Genomic DNA, 16,192 nt, shown 5'->3' with positions numbered 1-16,192 from the left:
AATGTTCGCCTAACAAGTCTTTAAAATCCACGTTCTTATACGTGGGTTTTCACTGTATCCATCCTTTCCTCAGGTCGATCTATTCTTGAAGATCTCAAAAGGGAAACTGGTAGAAACTAAGAGGTGGATTTCTTCTACCACTGCTGAAACAACTGGCACGCAGAACGTGAACCCACCAGCTTTCGATTGCTTCTTAGGGACCTCATCACATAGGCCTACTCTGTTGTCTCCTCCCATATCGGTTTGTTGGAACACAGCTAGTTGCCCCGCGATAAAGTTTTGGAAAAAAACAAGAGCGATTCTGCGAAGAAACATTTTTTTTTTCGGTAATTGCAAGGTTATCAATCTTTATAATTGTAAAAAGCCGTACAGTTGGATTGAGTGATATATGCAATGAGTTTATAAGTGCGCCGATTTTCGTGTTGTTTTTAACTGTAACCAGCATGCATTGCAATTCGAGCGAATAAGGAAAACAGTGAATTCAAGCGACTGCTGTATGCTTGAATTTCTTTTTGTGAATTTCGACTTGGAACACATAAGAGACCACTAGTCATAGTAATTTAGACTGTTTCCTAAAATAATCAGTTTAAAAACATTTGTTCTGTTGTTCCTGTTTCTGATATTGTTATGTTCTAGTTGAATCTATAAGTATGAAAAGTTGTATCAAAAGTGGTATTTAAAAGGAAAATTCTTACCCATAGATACCAGATGGTCCCCTCTGTATATAGAAGGTTCAAGTGATCCCCCTGGGCGAGCTGCTTCCTTACATTTAGCCGTGGTTAATTCATAACTTTGCTAGAATTTCAATCGCAGCATCATAACTTTCTTCAAATGGACTTTCTCCATCCCGTTCCGTCTGAGATTATAACCAATTCAAATGTCATACCTTGTCATACCCAAATGTCGCTGTAAATTGCTAAATGTGAGTAAAATACAATATTCTGCTTGCTATTTGCATAGGTTGCTGTTCTTTCCACTTGTTACAAACCACCCTGAATTGACAATGGTAATGATAATGGCATCGGTGTGTTTGGTGATGATGACGTGTGCTTGAACTTATGCAAGTGTCTTCAAGAGAAACAAGAGATGAATCTTTTTCCAAGTAAAAAACAACTGTAAAGCTCCAATTCTAATTTAAAACCATTAATTTGATGAAATGAACAAAGCAGGCGTAGCGTACACTCAAAGTGAGATTTCGACGAAGGGCTTATTAATGGGTTTTAAAAGTTTCATCATTATTACATCATTGTTTATCAGATAAATATTCAACACATGAAAATCGATGATTTCGCTAAATTACATTGTAATTACAAGGAAATATATCTCTCATTACCAATTTTAACGATTGCTAGAGGATTCTCTTGTAAAAAAATATAAAACATTTTCTCGTTAAGTCCCACTCCTGATTTTAAACTTACTATAATAAGAGCATACGATCAACGGCGTCTATTTAGTTTGGGTAATTGATATTCCGCGGCCTATTTGTTTCAGTCTGTCTTCAATGGCTATTTTTATATTTTTGGAAATTTATTTGGTAGATCTCTCAACATCACAGATAAGGGTGAGAACAAGGAGAAGGCTGTAGACCTTGCTAAGTATGCATCGCAAACGGTCGTTAAAAGTTTGTCACCATGAAATTGCTGTCATAACATGTTGTGTGTCTTTACGATTTAAAAAGCCAGCATAATGGGAAAAACAAATTCCTAAAAGTACATAAAACATGACTCACAATGTAAATTCACATAGGGGAAAAATTAGTTTTCTAATAATACGCCAAAATAAATAGTTTTTGTAATACGTCAAAAATATAAACAAACCCTCTGGCATTACCTCTTTCCAAGATCTCTTAGATAGATTTTGTACGATTTAACCTTTTCTGCTAATTTTTCGTTTTCGTGATTTGACCACATCAATTCCTGTTGCAATTTCTCCACTACCTTTAAGATAGCATCTCTCTCTTGTTCTAAACTCACCATTCTTGCGTTTGCTAGTTTCAGATCATCAATCAATCTCTCATTTTCTTCAATTATCAATGCACTTTGCTCTTTCACAGTTCCTATATTACCGATTCCCGAGTCTGCATCTCCTGAACTTTTTAAGAGATTCTCTTCATAAAAACCCTCCCTTCTTCCACCTTCCTCTTCTTTTGAGGCATCACTAATACTTCCTGTCACAGTTCGCTCTGAAAACAAATCTTGTAGGTTCTCCCCTATTGTTATCTGTCCTCCTGTTGAGCCAAAAACTACGAGGCTTTTGAGCTTCAATTCAATGGGTGGAGGCAAAAGAGCTGAAATGTATCTCCGTGGTTTGTCATCAAACAACTTTACTTCAATATTCTCTAATTCAATCTTAAATGGCATCTTTTTTAAAAGGTACTCATCTTCAATAAATTCACCAAGACTTTCAATGTTGCTAAGTAGTAAGTTTGCATCAAGGTTTGAAACTTTGATGTGAGCAAAACCCATCTCAGACGCTCCATCAGCAAATTGCTCTGCAACTGGGCCAGAAATCAATCGTAATTTAATCTGAGGTTTTGAATCGAGAAAAAGACAGTCTTCCTTTTCTGTGTCTTTTCCAGATGGCAACCTGTGATCCAGTGTCATCCCGTAAGTTACATCTCCATCTTCTTTCAGTCTTATTTTTCCAACAGTTACTTTCACAACCGAATCAGAGTTCTCGCTTTGAATTGCAATACGTAAATCTTTACATTTCGAACGAATAACTGAAACACCCTCATTTTTGAAAAACTCATAATTATCTACAGTGCAAGCTACTGCATCTGTCTGTGTTGACGCTTCGACAACCATGACATATTGCTGGCCAGCAGAATGACGCCCTTCCGCTTCACAGGCTTCTAACTGTTTACCATAGTTTACCACTTCATCCCCAGCCTCCCTTTCGTCATATTCTCTTTCATCGGCTGGATCATCTGTTATGAAAACATGGTCTTCAGGATTTGCAGGCACGTCAAACAAAGTATTCCCATCTGATACAGCGCTATTTTTGTTCCACTGAGCAGTCGTTTCAATTCCATTTAGGGTTAGCTCATTGAGATCACATTTCGAGACATCTTTTATCAAACTTTCTTCCATTCTCTGGCTGGGTTTACCTTCTTGGACGCCTTCAACTGACTTTGAAATACCTTCATTTTCTTTGCTGGCATAAAGCTCTTTAACAGGTAAGTTGCAAGAGCCGCTCTGGGTAGAAGAATGTTGCGAATTTCCCCAAAAAAGGCCCCCTTTACTCTCTGTCTTTTGGTTTTTTCTGCTTTCACCATCTCTTGTTTGCTTTATAAGCTCAAAAAACCTTGTCAATTTGCCACTTTCTATGCGTTCTTCCAGGGACAAGAACTGCTCGTTCTGAATGCCCATTGAGGGAGGAAGGACAATATTTAAATCGATGGATGGTAGGCTCATGTGCATAGAGAAAGATTTGCCATTAAATGAAGAATCCTGGTGCAATGGGGAGTTGACTGTTTTGGATAACAAACTGTCATCAGTTATCTTCGTTGCAACCTCTTGCAACATTTCTTGAATGCGCAACAGAAACAAAAGCTGGAAATGATCTAATTGAATACTTGTGGATTTCGTAACATGTAAGATGCTGCCAATGGTTGTTATCTTTTTCGGGTCATTGCTGCCATTACCTTCATTTTCTTGACGGCATTTGAAGAAATCAAGTACTTCCTTAGAAGTTTTTTCTGTTATTTGCGATGCACCCTCGTCTAATGTAACAGCATTGTAGGTTGGAAGCTGAGTATACACAGGTGGGAGAGATTCACTTGAATTCACTTTAAAGTCAGCTTTACTGACATTGGCTAGTGCAGAAGCTGAATATGGGGGCGGAGGGCCGGGAGCCTCAACTCTTACATCTTTTACGACAACAGGAAACTCTTGGGACGAGGAGCTGCCCGGAGCATAGGACCTGGCCCGGCTTAACATGAGGTCTGTCTCGGAATAACTTGTCTTCAAAGACGGCTCTTGAAAACCAAAAGGAGGTGAAACATGCTCATAAGGCGTAGCTCTAGATTTGGTTGAACTAGACACCTCTTCTTTCGCTGCCTCGTTTCCAATCGTATTGCTAGCTACACTGTCCATAGAAATTGAACTATTTGAGCTCGAATTACTAAAAAATTCTTGCTGCGACTTCAAAGAGGCAGGTAAAGATGTACAAGAGCCGGTTTTTGTTACATGGGTTTTTACAGTTGTATGTAAAGAAGTAGCATCAACCATTGAGCGTTCTGTCTGAGTATAGATATCTTGCAAAAAGGAACCTCTGTTTTCTATGTCTTCTTCGATAGATGAGGATTCTCGTGGTAGAACAACAGGAAAGCTAAGCCAAAGACGCATTGGAACAGCATCAATAAAAGTGACTGGGCGTCCACAGGATTTCTCAATTCCAATGAAATCAATCCAAATTTGCTCACACCAGATACACCAGATAACCCTTGGATTCATCAAATCCTTGGCGAGGTTTGTACTTTGCTTTCCAAAAGTTGTGGGTTGACCGGGGATATTTGAGTATTCCATTCCCATTTGTGAGTTAACCGGATGACGCGCATCGACCAAAGACTCTGTGCGACATCTAAGGTAAGCCTGCCAGAACCGTCTGTGCAATATGCTGTAGTCATTTACCCAGTACTCATTAGGAAGCGGGCCATAGTCAGTCTGCGAATTGGGAAAATCGTTGTTTCTGGAATAAACGTGAGATGCAAGTGCATCTTGTACATCCATCAATAAATCAGATTGTGATGTTGCTACTCCAATTCGACTGTTTGAAATGACGGCTTGTGAGATCTGAATCTGCAGGGCTTTTGGCCTTTCACTGCTGTGAGGCAGCTCAAAGCTCGCATCGCAAGGAACAGTCACCTTAAAACAAAAGATAATAAAACTCTTACTGAAACCAAGGGATGTTTGAACCTAACATTAGAATAAACGAAAGCTAATTTAAAGATTTCTTCAGTTTTGAGAAAAACAGTTTTCCATGCTTATCAACACTCATCGGTGACGCAAAGAGCAGATCAGGTAGACACCACACCCCAAAACACACATCACAACACAACCTCGAGGAGATTTCAACGGCCGCCTTTGAAGGTGAACAAACTACACAAGAATAAGAATCGTATTTTAATGGCGAAAGATTGCGAGAAAACATAGGGAAATAGTACCTGGGGCATTAAACACTCGATCCTGATGTCAAGATGCTCAGGCGGGGCACTTTCTTTTGTCAAAAATTCTTTCGTCCATTCCTTTAAAAAATCCAATAAAAAAGAATCAGTAAAGTATCACAGTAAGTACCGCTGCAAAAGAGGATTCGCTGTTGAGTGAAATAATAATAATGTAAATAATAATCAATTTATTTACAGTAGGCGGGTATAATATAGCTGTTTATGTACAATTTGTGTACAAGCTAATTTAGGCCTACTTTACAAAAATTTAGAATAAATAGCAATTAAGAATGAATAATTAATAATTACATATATAAAACAATTAGTTAATTAATGAAAGAAATGAAATTGAAGATTAAAAAAAAAAATTTTACAATGCGTTTACAGTTAAAAGATGTTTTAAAATTTTAACACCAGGACGACTTTTTTGACGACTTTTTTTTCAATTTCTAGTCAAGGAATCCAACCTGAGCTATGTAGCATCTACATAATTTGCACCTCTCCAAGTAACCCCGTTTTAGCAAATATTCAATACATTTAAAAGCAGCAAAAGTTTTTCAAATTTATTCAAATCAAATAAAAAGCACATATATAAATAGATTTGCGGTTTGGAAGCCTCTGCTACGTGGCGTGGCAGATAACGCAAACAGGACATTCAGAATTGTGTGGAAAAGACGTAAAGCAGGATACAAAAGTGGAAAACAAATTGACGATTGCTACTTACCAGGCCTGTGACAACACTCTGGATGAATTTGTTGAGCCAAATGCAAGTTAATGGGTGAAAGACAAGTTTCATAGGATTCATCTTCAGAAACATATTGGACGGGGGCACTACAATTGAAATTGCTCGAAAAGATAGAGTATGAACAAAGTACCATAGCATCAGCATTAATCACATGTCTCTGTAGTTTCATGGAGAGACAAGACTTCTCACTGATAGGCACTCGATCGAATAAATCACCTCAATTATTGTATGAGAAATCATTCTAACCTTGAACAGAAACACTAAAACTTTACTTCCGTATTTGCCTAAATCAATTTGAAATTGAAAGTAGTCATGGATTGTCATTAATGTTCGCGCCTTCAATTCCATAAGAAAATGGACAATCTTTCGTTTACATTACATTGCTGTTAAAACCTAATAGTTGGAAAACACTTTGACAGCGCAGCAAAATGGGTTGGCTAAAAACAGGCTAAAATCGAAAGGCAAATTCACTGGATAAACACTGAAAATGGAAAAATTCAAAATCATTCTTTTCTCGCGCTTCTATTTTAAAAATGGTGACGTCAAAAACAGCTCAAAACGAAAACGGAAAAAACAGCATCAATTTACCCCAGTTTTACAAGACAGTAGGCAGTCCCAAATAATGGCGTTGGCTATTAATGGATGGACAAAAAGCCTTCCTGAAATTCGCCATGGTGGCAAAAGATGAAATATGAAGGTCGAGCAGAATAACTGACTTTCTCATGTCAAGCCAAAATTGCAGGTGATCAATCAAGCGTTAAGAGAAGCTCGATACTGTAACATTGTCAGTTACAGGCCTGGAATACCACGGAGAAATGTAGAGAATACTAAAATGCAAATGAAATATTGCAAAAACACGCGAGACATCAAACAGTACACAGGAAAAATGGGAAAAATGGCGATAATGGCATATTGCATCTATAATCGAATGAAACAGAGCAGCAGTTTTATAACAATCTTACCTGGCAAATTTCGATATCCAATGAAGTAATAAGAAGTGAAATCAAGCAGAAATGAGTTCATATCTTCGGGTAAAAAGAGGCCTTCTTTGTCCGATGAAAGAAAAGGCATTGGCTCTTGCCGATCACTCGTACTTACTTGCATAATTGCAAACTTTGTACAAGAGATCAGAAAGAAGCTTTCATACATCAGTGGCCGTCTAGACGGGGCAGCACTTTTTGCTTGCTGTAAACAAAACAAAAACCACGTTTGATTACAAGATGCCTACGAAAAACCAACAAATGATTGTATCAAATGAATACGATGGTATCAAATTACAACTGAGCGTTTCATGCAATTACCATGTTAACATGGGATATATACCAAAATCAACATTTACTGGTTTCAAAGGGAAAAAATTCTGATAATCATAATCCTAGTGTATAAAAAATATATATGAGTTTCATGGTTGTTTTCATTGCGTTCGTTGTAATTGTTCTACGCGATGTAGTATGCCACAAAATAGTTTGTGCTTTTTGGAAGCTTAATTAGCTGACCACAAAGTTTCTTGCTTTCAAAACAAACCAATATAAAGAAACAACAAGAAGAATTACCTGACTGGCAAAGTGGCCTATCTCTTTTCCTTCATTCTTTAGGAAAAAATCGAAAAGTTGCTGTGCCCATTGTCTTCTGCTAAATAAAGCATCATCATCACTACTTCTAGCTAGCTTCCTCTTCAAGTTGGCGATGTGGTATGGATAGTGATCCATTTTGAAGTTCTGTATTGATATTAACAAAGCACCCGGACTATCTGATGACCCATTATGCTGAAATGACCTCGGCGCAGTTTCGCTGCTGCTAAGGGTCTGGTCATCGCATAGGTGTAAGTCTATGCGGTTAGTTTTCAAATGATATGAAGTCTCAATAACATCATGTTCAGTGAAAAATTTATTTAAGTTTGATCCATGACCAGTCCCTTGATACAAATCCGCATTAGGCCGGTGGGGTGCTCCCGAATCACTTGAATTTCCCATTGGTTTGTGATCTTTTTGCGCTTCAGTGTGCTTTGCCATTGGCAAGAACTTCTGTCTTACTTTTAGCAAGAAGTGGACAAACGATGAAAGTTTCAGCAACTGCGATTGCGTCAAAATCCATAAGATGTCATCAAAAATTATTTCAAGTCTCGAAGATATCAAGGAGCAGTCAGATAATCGTTTTTTTATATTTAAGTGGACTGCTGAATTGTTGGTGATCAAACGAATGGGGATAGATCCGTGCTCAGCAGTCTAAAAGAAATAAACAAGTACCCTTCACTTGCAATAGGTATCAATTATCATTTCTGTTAACCGTTCTGCAGCTGATGCCATAAAGGCAGAACTTTACACGCTTTGGTACGCAGAGAGAACAAAATTCAAAATGTGTATAAGCATAATGAAGCTTTATGTTTAAAGATGTAAGATGGTTTGTTTTTAGTTGCTATCATAGTTTCACGCTTAGAAAGATAAATTCACATATAATACAATAAAAAGTGCTAAAAACATCTACCATGAAAAAATCCTCAGTGAAAACAGGAAATTGAAATAGAAATCAATGTGTACAGTGAACCTATTACGAAATACCGCAATCTGCAAATATATATAAAAGAAACATCTGTCTGGCAGAGACAGCCAGGAACAATTCATTTTCGGCATACAATTATGTTAATTTTTTAGGGACTTTTCAAGAAGAATTCGCTACTTTACAACTTAAAGTGGTGAATGAAGGCAATTTCAGGAAGCCTATTTTTTGAATGGCAACGAAGAGATGGAGATCATGTTACTGAGATCGATAAAAACAATTTTTTTCTGAAGCTATTATTACCTCAGCATATGCAGCATCGGCATCGAGGCGCATTGTCCCCCATTTGATTTGCTTAAATATCATAACTTCGCCGCGCTGCTCGTCTTTTATTCTTGTCTTTCGCAAGTTATTTGCAACATTCCAATATGGATCTGTACTTTGCACAATAAAACGTGACATGCTGAAAGACGCCCTGAAGCCTGATGCTTTGAATGAAACAAGTACACTGTTAATTGAGACATACATTCCGTCGACTACCTTTTCCGCAAACCCGTACTTGCTGGTCTTGACTGGTTGTGGCTTATCTTTGCTGGTAAAACGCAACATACAAAAGTGTAACAAACCGACATTAAAACTGTATCAAAAAAAGGCAACGTTTATCAACTGAATTCTAAACTTGGATGAACTTTCAATTTTATCTGTATCTCAAAATGCCAAGAAAAGAAACAAGCATCGTCAGATTACAAGACGCAAAATCAAAATAGCGTGAGAATTCAATCCCAAGATAAATGAACTACATTTCTTCCATTTAAGACTTTATTCCATTTAAGACACCAATGTTCAACGACATCATCCTCATCATCATCATCAACTTTTATAAAAGTTTGCTAGACAATATTTGAAAACCTAATTATCGCTAACATGAAGCATCTAAGAGATTGCATTATGGACATAATTGACTACTGTTAGTACATGCCGAGCTGCAGCCTTTACTACAAGAAAACCAACTTTTGATAAAAATTACAAATTTCTTCATATTTGTGAATGATTTGATTCTGTTCTGAAGTGGTTTTCAAATCGTTGGACAAAAGTACCTGAGTGAAGTTTATTGTTCATACGAAGGTCATGGCATGTGCTTTTCGGGAGAAAAAAGTCTTTCTTAAATGTGGTGTTCAAGCTATGCAAATTTTTTGTACTGTAGTAGAAGAAGAGGAATACATTGAGAGGGCTTAAAGAACGGCTCTTTCATCAATTTTTTCTAGCTTTTTTGGTTTTTATGGCTGCAAATAGCCACACAAGAGAGTGCCATCATTGAAGGCCAGTAAATTGTTACTGAACAACAACCATTTTTTCTTCGTTATTGCCATCCTTTGTTTGTCGTTATTGCAAATCCAACTACCCTAGCACGAGGACCACAAATAACGCGTGAAATTTTTGATTTAATACTGAACATGGAAAAGCTTCGCAGAACAAAAATAAATCTTTTTCATACATCTTGATGATTAAAAAAAACACAAAAAAATTTGACATATTTATTTCTTACCGCAATTGGTACCAAGGTACTAGCAAGCAAGGTACAAAAATATTGTCTAGAGTCAAACTCATTTTCAAAACACAAAGGATGAATACAATGATAATGGTAAGAGATGTAATTAACCGGCTCTATTCAGATAATAATTGAGCATCCAAAAAACATCTAAAAACCTACCTTGAATACTTTTGGTGAGATGGGACATTGTCGTGGGGCTTTGGACTTCCCGTTTCGCTTGCAAAAATATCCACTTCAACACAATCCAAAAACTAAGAAAGGATGTATTGGTTTATCGGTTAACTCAGAGTTTATCGTTTTCTGACAATAAATAAACAACAACAATGTCATTTTGCTTACATTTCTAAGCATTCAAAAATTTGTTTGAGTAACTGTTTGAAATATTGCTTCAAAATATAATGACGACATGTTTCGGATAATTGGCAGAGCCCGGTCGTCCTTCCATCTAGCAGTTTTGGAGTCAATCTACATAAAAACGAAAAAGCCGCCATTGTGTAGACAAAAGGAGTTCGTTTTCTCTCTTGGACTCCATTGGTAATTTTTCTTTAGGCTCGCGGCACTGATTGGTCAACTATACCGGTCTTGTGCTTGCGTTTTTCTGTTGGCCTATTTCGATCCACAACTGGGTATATATTTTCCATCGTGTTTTTTCGGAACCTATTCTGACGTTTTATGCTCTGAGGAGTGTCAGACGAAAAAGCTTTTAGTATGTCGTAAAATGTTTGCTTTTTTCAAAGCCATTTTCAAATTCTGTACCGCAAAAAATTGCTTCAAAATAGCAGTAAGTTACATGACAGAAAAAGCTATTTACAGAAAAATGATATTCTGTCCATACCAGTTGTATCGGATCAGTTTTCAAGCTAGTCCAGTGAATCTAAAAAAAAGAAGATTAAGGAGTCAGTCGAAATTACTAATTGCTCATTATGAAAATAAAGTATTTTTGCTGCAAGATTCATTTCAATGCCTTCTTTATTCTTTTTAATACAAAAACTCTACAAAAAGCTGCCTTTGCCAGATGTTTTTAAATGCTGATGTTTTTAAAAACTTCAGCAACATTTATCAAGCGCTCTTCCAAGCAATTGTGTTCCCAAAAACACTTTGACATAGGACTTTACCAAGCAACAAGCCTGGCCAACCAGAGCAAACACTCGAAGCCTGGCCAACGAGAGCAAAGACTAGAAGCCTGGCCAACCAGAGCAAAGACTAGAAGCCTGGCAAACCAGAGCAAAGACTAGGAGCCTGGCCAACCAGAGCAAAGACTAGAAGCCTGGCCAACCAGAGCCAAGACTGGAAGCCTGGCCCACCAGAGCCAAGACTGGAAGCCTGGCCCACCAGAGCAATGACTAGAAGCCTGGCAAACCAGAGCAAAGACTAGAAGCCTGGCCAACAAGAGCAAAGACTAGAAGCCTGGCCAACCAGAGCAAAGACTAGAAGCCTGGCCAACCAGAGCAAAGACTAGAAGCCTGGCCAACCAGAGCAAATACTAGAAACCTGGCCAACCAGAGCCAAGACTGGAAGCCTGGCCAACCAGAGCAAAGACTAGAAGCCTGGCCAACCAGAGCAAAGACTAGAAGCCTGGCCAACCAGAGCAAAGACTAGAAGCCTGGCAAACCAGAGCAAAGACTAGGAGCCTGGCCAACCAGAGCAAAGACTAGAAGCCTGGCCAACAAGAGCCAAGACTGGAAGCCTGGCCAACCAGAGCCAAGACTGGAAGCCTGGCCCACCAGAGCAATGACTAGAAGCCTGGCAAACCAGAGCAAAGACTAGAAGCCTGGCCAACGAGAGCAAAGACTAGAAGCCTGGCCAACCAGAGCAAAGACTAGAAGCCTGGCCAACCAGAGCAAAGACTAGAAGCCTGGCCAACCAGAGCAAATACTAGAAACCTGGCCAACCAGAGCCAAGACTGGAAGCCTGGCCAACCAGAGCAAAGACTAGAAGCCTGGCCAACCAGAGCAAAGACTAGAAGCCTGGCCAACCAGAGCAAAGACTAGAAGCCTGGCCAACCAGAGCAAATACTAGAAACCTGGCCAACCAGAGCCAAGACTGGAAGCCTGGCCAACCAGAGCAAAGACTAGAACCCTGGCCAACCAGAGCAAAGACTAGAAGCCTGGCCAACCAGAGCAAAGACTAGAAGCCTGGCCTAAAAAGCAAAGAGCAGAACCTGGCCCACCAGAGCAAAGAGCAGAAGCCTGGCCAACCAGAGCAAAGACTAGAAGCCTGGCCAACCAGAGCAAAGACTAGAAACCTGGCCAACCAGAGCCAAGACTGGAAGCCTGGCCAACCAGAGCCAAGACTGGAAGCCTGGCCAACCAGAGCCAAGACTGGAAGCCTGGCCAACCAGAGCAAAGAACAGAAGCCTGGCCCATCAGAACAAAATCACAGGCTACAAAATAGCTTACATATAAGCAATATGTACAAGCATAAATTTTCCTACTGATACTCATTGGCGTAGCATTAGAACAGAACTAAGGTATGTGGTAGTATATAAAATATGGTTATGTTTAAATAAATACATTTGTTATTTCAGCTTCTTAGAAATACAATTGGTGATTCAAGATAAATATGATTATAAAATTTGATTTTAAAAATATACAATTATTTGTAATCTACTGCAAATAGTGTCTTTTGCTACAAAAACGTTGATCTGTCAAGATCGTAGAAACTGTTCCTTGTTCTAAATTACAAAAGGTGTCACTTCTCAATTCATATCAAAGTCAAGTTGCTCAGTCTTTTCTGTCTTTGAGTTGCCATTAATTTATTTGTTTCAAACCAGAAAACGAACATTATCTTAGACAAAATACTGATGATGTGGCGCTTGAGATGGTAAGGATGAATTTTGATTATTATTATTATTATAGTTAATCCTTTGATTTAAAGTTTGCAGTTAGCAACTGCATTTAAAGTATAGCTTAAAAGCTAATTAAGGCAAATTGTTTAAACACAAAGACATACCAATTGCTATAAAATGACAACAAAATACAACTTATGATTAAAAGCCTAAACTTAGAAAAACATCTTACACGATCTGCAGTGGGGATCTTGGCATTTACAGGGGTAAAGCAGAAGGGAGTACCAATTTTTCATTTCTGGTGTTGGAGTCTCCAATATTTTTTCCCAAAAAACTGGCTGTGTCGATTCCAAGGCAAGTTGTTTTTGATATGGTAGTTGTAGTTTATCCAACTGTAAGGTGTTTCTTTTTCTTTGGATGTTGGCTTTATTAAATTAGGATTTAAATTTGATGTCACTTTGTGTATCTCTACCATGAGCAACTTCAGCTACTACTTTACTGCAGTTACCTCTTTACAACTATACTAATTTGCACGCTTGTGACTCTTAGGTATAAAATATAATACAAAGATTATAGGAAGATGCAAATCTACTAACAATGTGGTTCCCAAAGAACTATAAGAAATTGAATGAAGGTAAATGTCACCTCATTCTGTTTCGAGCAAGCAAAAAAAGAGTTAATAAACATATTGGTGAGACCAAGATAGAAGAAAGTGATGAGGAGAAACTAGTAAGCATCAGTCCTGACAGAAATTGAGTTTCAAGAAACATGTCAAAATGCTCTGTAAAACAGCTAGCCAGAAGCTTCATCAGGCCCTGCCACTGCTGATACTACTGAACTTCTAAGCTGATAAGCTGATACTACTGAATTTCTAAGCTGATAAGCTGATACTACTGAATTTCTAAGCTGATACTACTTAGAACTAAATACAACTGTATTGGAAACATACTTTTGTATCATACTAATTTGCATTTAAGTTAAAAAGAAAATTTAGCACCTCTATCTTTTTCATGGCCTTTTGCCATTAAATTAATGATCCTACCTTCGTGCAAATTCGATTGCATGTTGCTTTTTTCAGCTGTAACCATGGTGGCAGCTCCAGTAAGTCAGTTAGCACTTGTTCATTCAATTCTAAATTTGACAATTCACCTTCGCCTTTCAAAAATTTCAAGCTAATTTGGCTTGGGTCTAGATTCTTGACAAACCTGAAAAGGGGTTATAAAAACATAAAGGAATGCAGGATTTCAAGATCTCAATCAATCATGAATTCAAAAAAGGATTAAGGATTGCATCTTTACTATCATTTTCCACATAACAAAAAAAATATATATAGCAATTCTTTTCCAACAATTTATGTCAAATTTGTTTAAAATAAATATGCATAAACTATCAGTTTTAAACAAAAATCACTGTTTTAAAGTTTCAATGAAGTATTTAAGAACAAATATGGTAACAAATTTGGCGATCAAATATAATATATAGCTTTTAAAATAGCACAATTTATTTAATGCTAAAAAATCACTACAAAATAAAAGAACATATTTTGTTTAGTAGGAGAACCAAGGTAAATATGAAATAAAAATTGAGATGCAATATTTCTAACTTTTAGGTAAATAAAAGTTTTGAAGAAAACATTAGCTTTGCGATTAAGCTGCAGGTTCACATCAGCCAACATGAGGCTGCCATACACTAGAACTACCTATCCATTAGATTATGAAAAGAAGTGCGGTGAAGGCAGAACTGAACATTTGCTGGTGTATAGAACAAGGTGTATCTAAGTTGCCACTTTATGTTTTATGCTTAATGCTCAGGTGTGAGGATGGCTCAGTAGTTACGGTCACTGACTACAGACCTGAGGGTCTGTGGTTCGAGTCCCTGGCATGACCAAACTGGCGAGAGGAAGGACCAGGACACTGCTTGATAAGCATAAGCTTCTCAGTGTCCTAAAACTACCTTCAGAAGCTAGGTAGCAAACAATACCATACAATGCAATCATCAGGAAATTTTCAAACTACTTCTTCTGAGGGCTTTATAATATCTAATTGCTCTGTGCTGGTATCAGGACTTTCTATTGCTCATAACAATTACAGTAAGGGGACAATTACATGTTACTAACTAGCAATTTGAAAAACGAATTCATTTTGATGTCTGCAAAAACAAGTTTTGGCCTTTTGCTTATGATTGAAATCTTGCCAAATTTATAAATAGCAGGTTTTTTTCCAAACAAAGTTGACATTGTTTATACCTGTCAGAACAGCTTCTGGTCATTTATGTTTTACCATTTGATAGAAAAACCCCTTATGTTTCCCTTTAGGTGCCAAAAAAATTTAGATTTTCCGTGGTAGATTTGAGATTATTAGAGTAACACTGTTTAGACTTGAACATTTTCATTTTTTGGGACTGAAGTATTTTCAGAAATAAGATTTAAGGAATATATTTATAGAAATAAGACAGATTTTATTCAACATGAAGATTTCAATTCTATGATCCATTTTTGGCAAATATGAAGATATAAAACTGCCCGGAACAGAGGATATTTAGAATATTACAAATCAAAAAAAAGTATAATGGATAGAATGAATTGGTAACTACTAACATCTTACTTCTGACTAACAAATTTTACGCAATCTTACGTATTTGATAGATAGATAATAGCTTGCTTGCGAGTATATAGATTATAACTAGTGAACTAAAAAAGTGGCTTCGATGCAAAAACACAACAAACAAAAAATAAAACTTTGATTCACAGCAATTACCTAGAGCAGCGTTTTAAAAAAAGTTAGGATAGTGATACAAATAATCCCTTTACTGTCTGTCCTTTAGGCCTAGGAACCGCTCACCATTTATCCCAAAAGACTACCACGCTAAAAGTTGAATTTAGGCCAACGAAATCCATCATCTTTTATTAGGCCCGTAGAAAAAAAATACAATTTTCCAAAAATACTTACCTTGCCAATTGTTTAGCAATCTGATTTTTTGCCCAACTTGTCATTATTTGCAAAATAAATCCCTTTGCATCTCAGTGAGTCTTGAGGTGCACACTAAATAATTTTGACGATGTCTTCCGCAATGTTTTTCCCTACACTTTTTCTTGCCTGCCACTTCTGGCCGCTTGATGACGCCTCGGTTCAAGGTTGTTCTAAGTCATACTTCTCCAGGTGAAACAAAGAGCGTTTTTTAGAAACACCAAACTAGTTTGCAACATGGGTTAACAAAATTTAGGATTTACAAACAAGATTAAACTATTATGTATCTTTATTGTACTGATCTGTGTCATTTGTGATGTACTTGAAACCTCATTCCGAAGGAAAACTTCTACAGTGATATCAGATATCACAAACGAGAAACAACGTAACAAAGTCAGATCAGAATGAATGTTAGATATGACTTTGAGAACCCCGAACTGTACTGGTGATGTAATTATTTCTAGTGGCGTAGCTTGAC

General features: G+C 37.4%; 1 protein-coding gene across 1 annotated transcript; it reads right to left on the bottom strand.

Moving 5' to 3' along the window:
• Positions 1 to 1,116: 1,116 nt before the first annotated feature.
• Positions 1,117 to 15,835, bottom strand: LOC135695349 (bridge-like lipid transfer protein family member 3B). The gene is made up of 10 exons (XM_065214418.2): positions 15,697 to 15,835; positions 13,791 to 13,953; positions 10,796 to 10,834; positions 10,120 to 10,211; positions 8,712 to 9,000; positions 7,466 to 8,137; positions 6,875 to 7,097; positions 5,892 to 5,998; positions 5,168 to 5,248; positions 1,117 to 4,868 (listed from the first exon to the last, which is right to left on the bottom strand). The coding sequence occupies exons 1-10, from the start codon at positions 15,738 to 15,740 to the stop codon at positions 1,827 to 1,829; spliced, it is 4,752 nt and encodes a 1,583-aa protein (XP_065070490.2). The 5' UTR covers positions 15,741 to 15,835; the 3' UTR covers positions 1,117 to 1,826.
• Positions 15,836 to 16,192: the final 357 nt, after the last annotated feature.

Source organism: Rhopilema esculentum, chromosome 2, assembly GCF_057945365.1.
Source record: "Rhopilema esculentum isolate cy_ngs chromosome 2, ASM5794536v1, whole genome shotgun sequence".
NCBI classification, from domain to species: Eukaryota; Metazoa; Cnidaria; class Scyphozoa; order Rhizostomeae; family Rhizostomatidae; genus Rhopilema; species Rhopilema esculentum.
The sequence above is the reverse complement of the archived record's forward strand: the minus strand, read 5'-3'. Positions and strand labels throughout refer to the sequence as shown.

What these genes read in the sequence shown, in the direction of transcription:
- LOC135695349 (XM_065214418.2), bottom strand. Translation starts at nt 15,740, where the DNA reads ATGACAAGTTGGGCAAAAAATCAGATTGCTAAACAATTGGCAAG. An exon ending in TCTCACCAAAAGTATTCAAG is followed by an intron (nt 9,001 to 10,119) that starts GTAGGTTTTTAG and finishes GCGTTTTACCAG; the next exon opens with CAAAGATAAGCCACAACCAG. An exon ending in CCGATGCTGCATATGCTGAG is followed by an intron (nt 8,138 to 8,711) that starts GTAATAATAGCT and finishes TATTTCTTTTAG; the next exon opens with ACTGCTGAGCACGGATCTAT.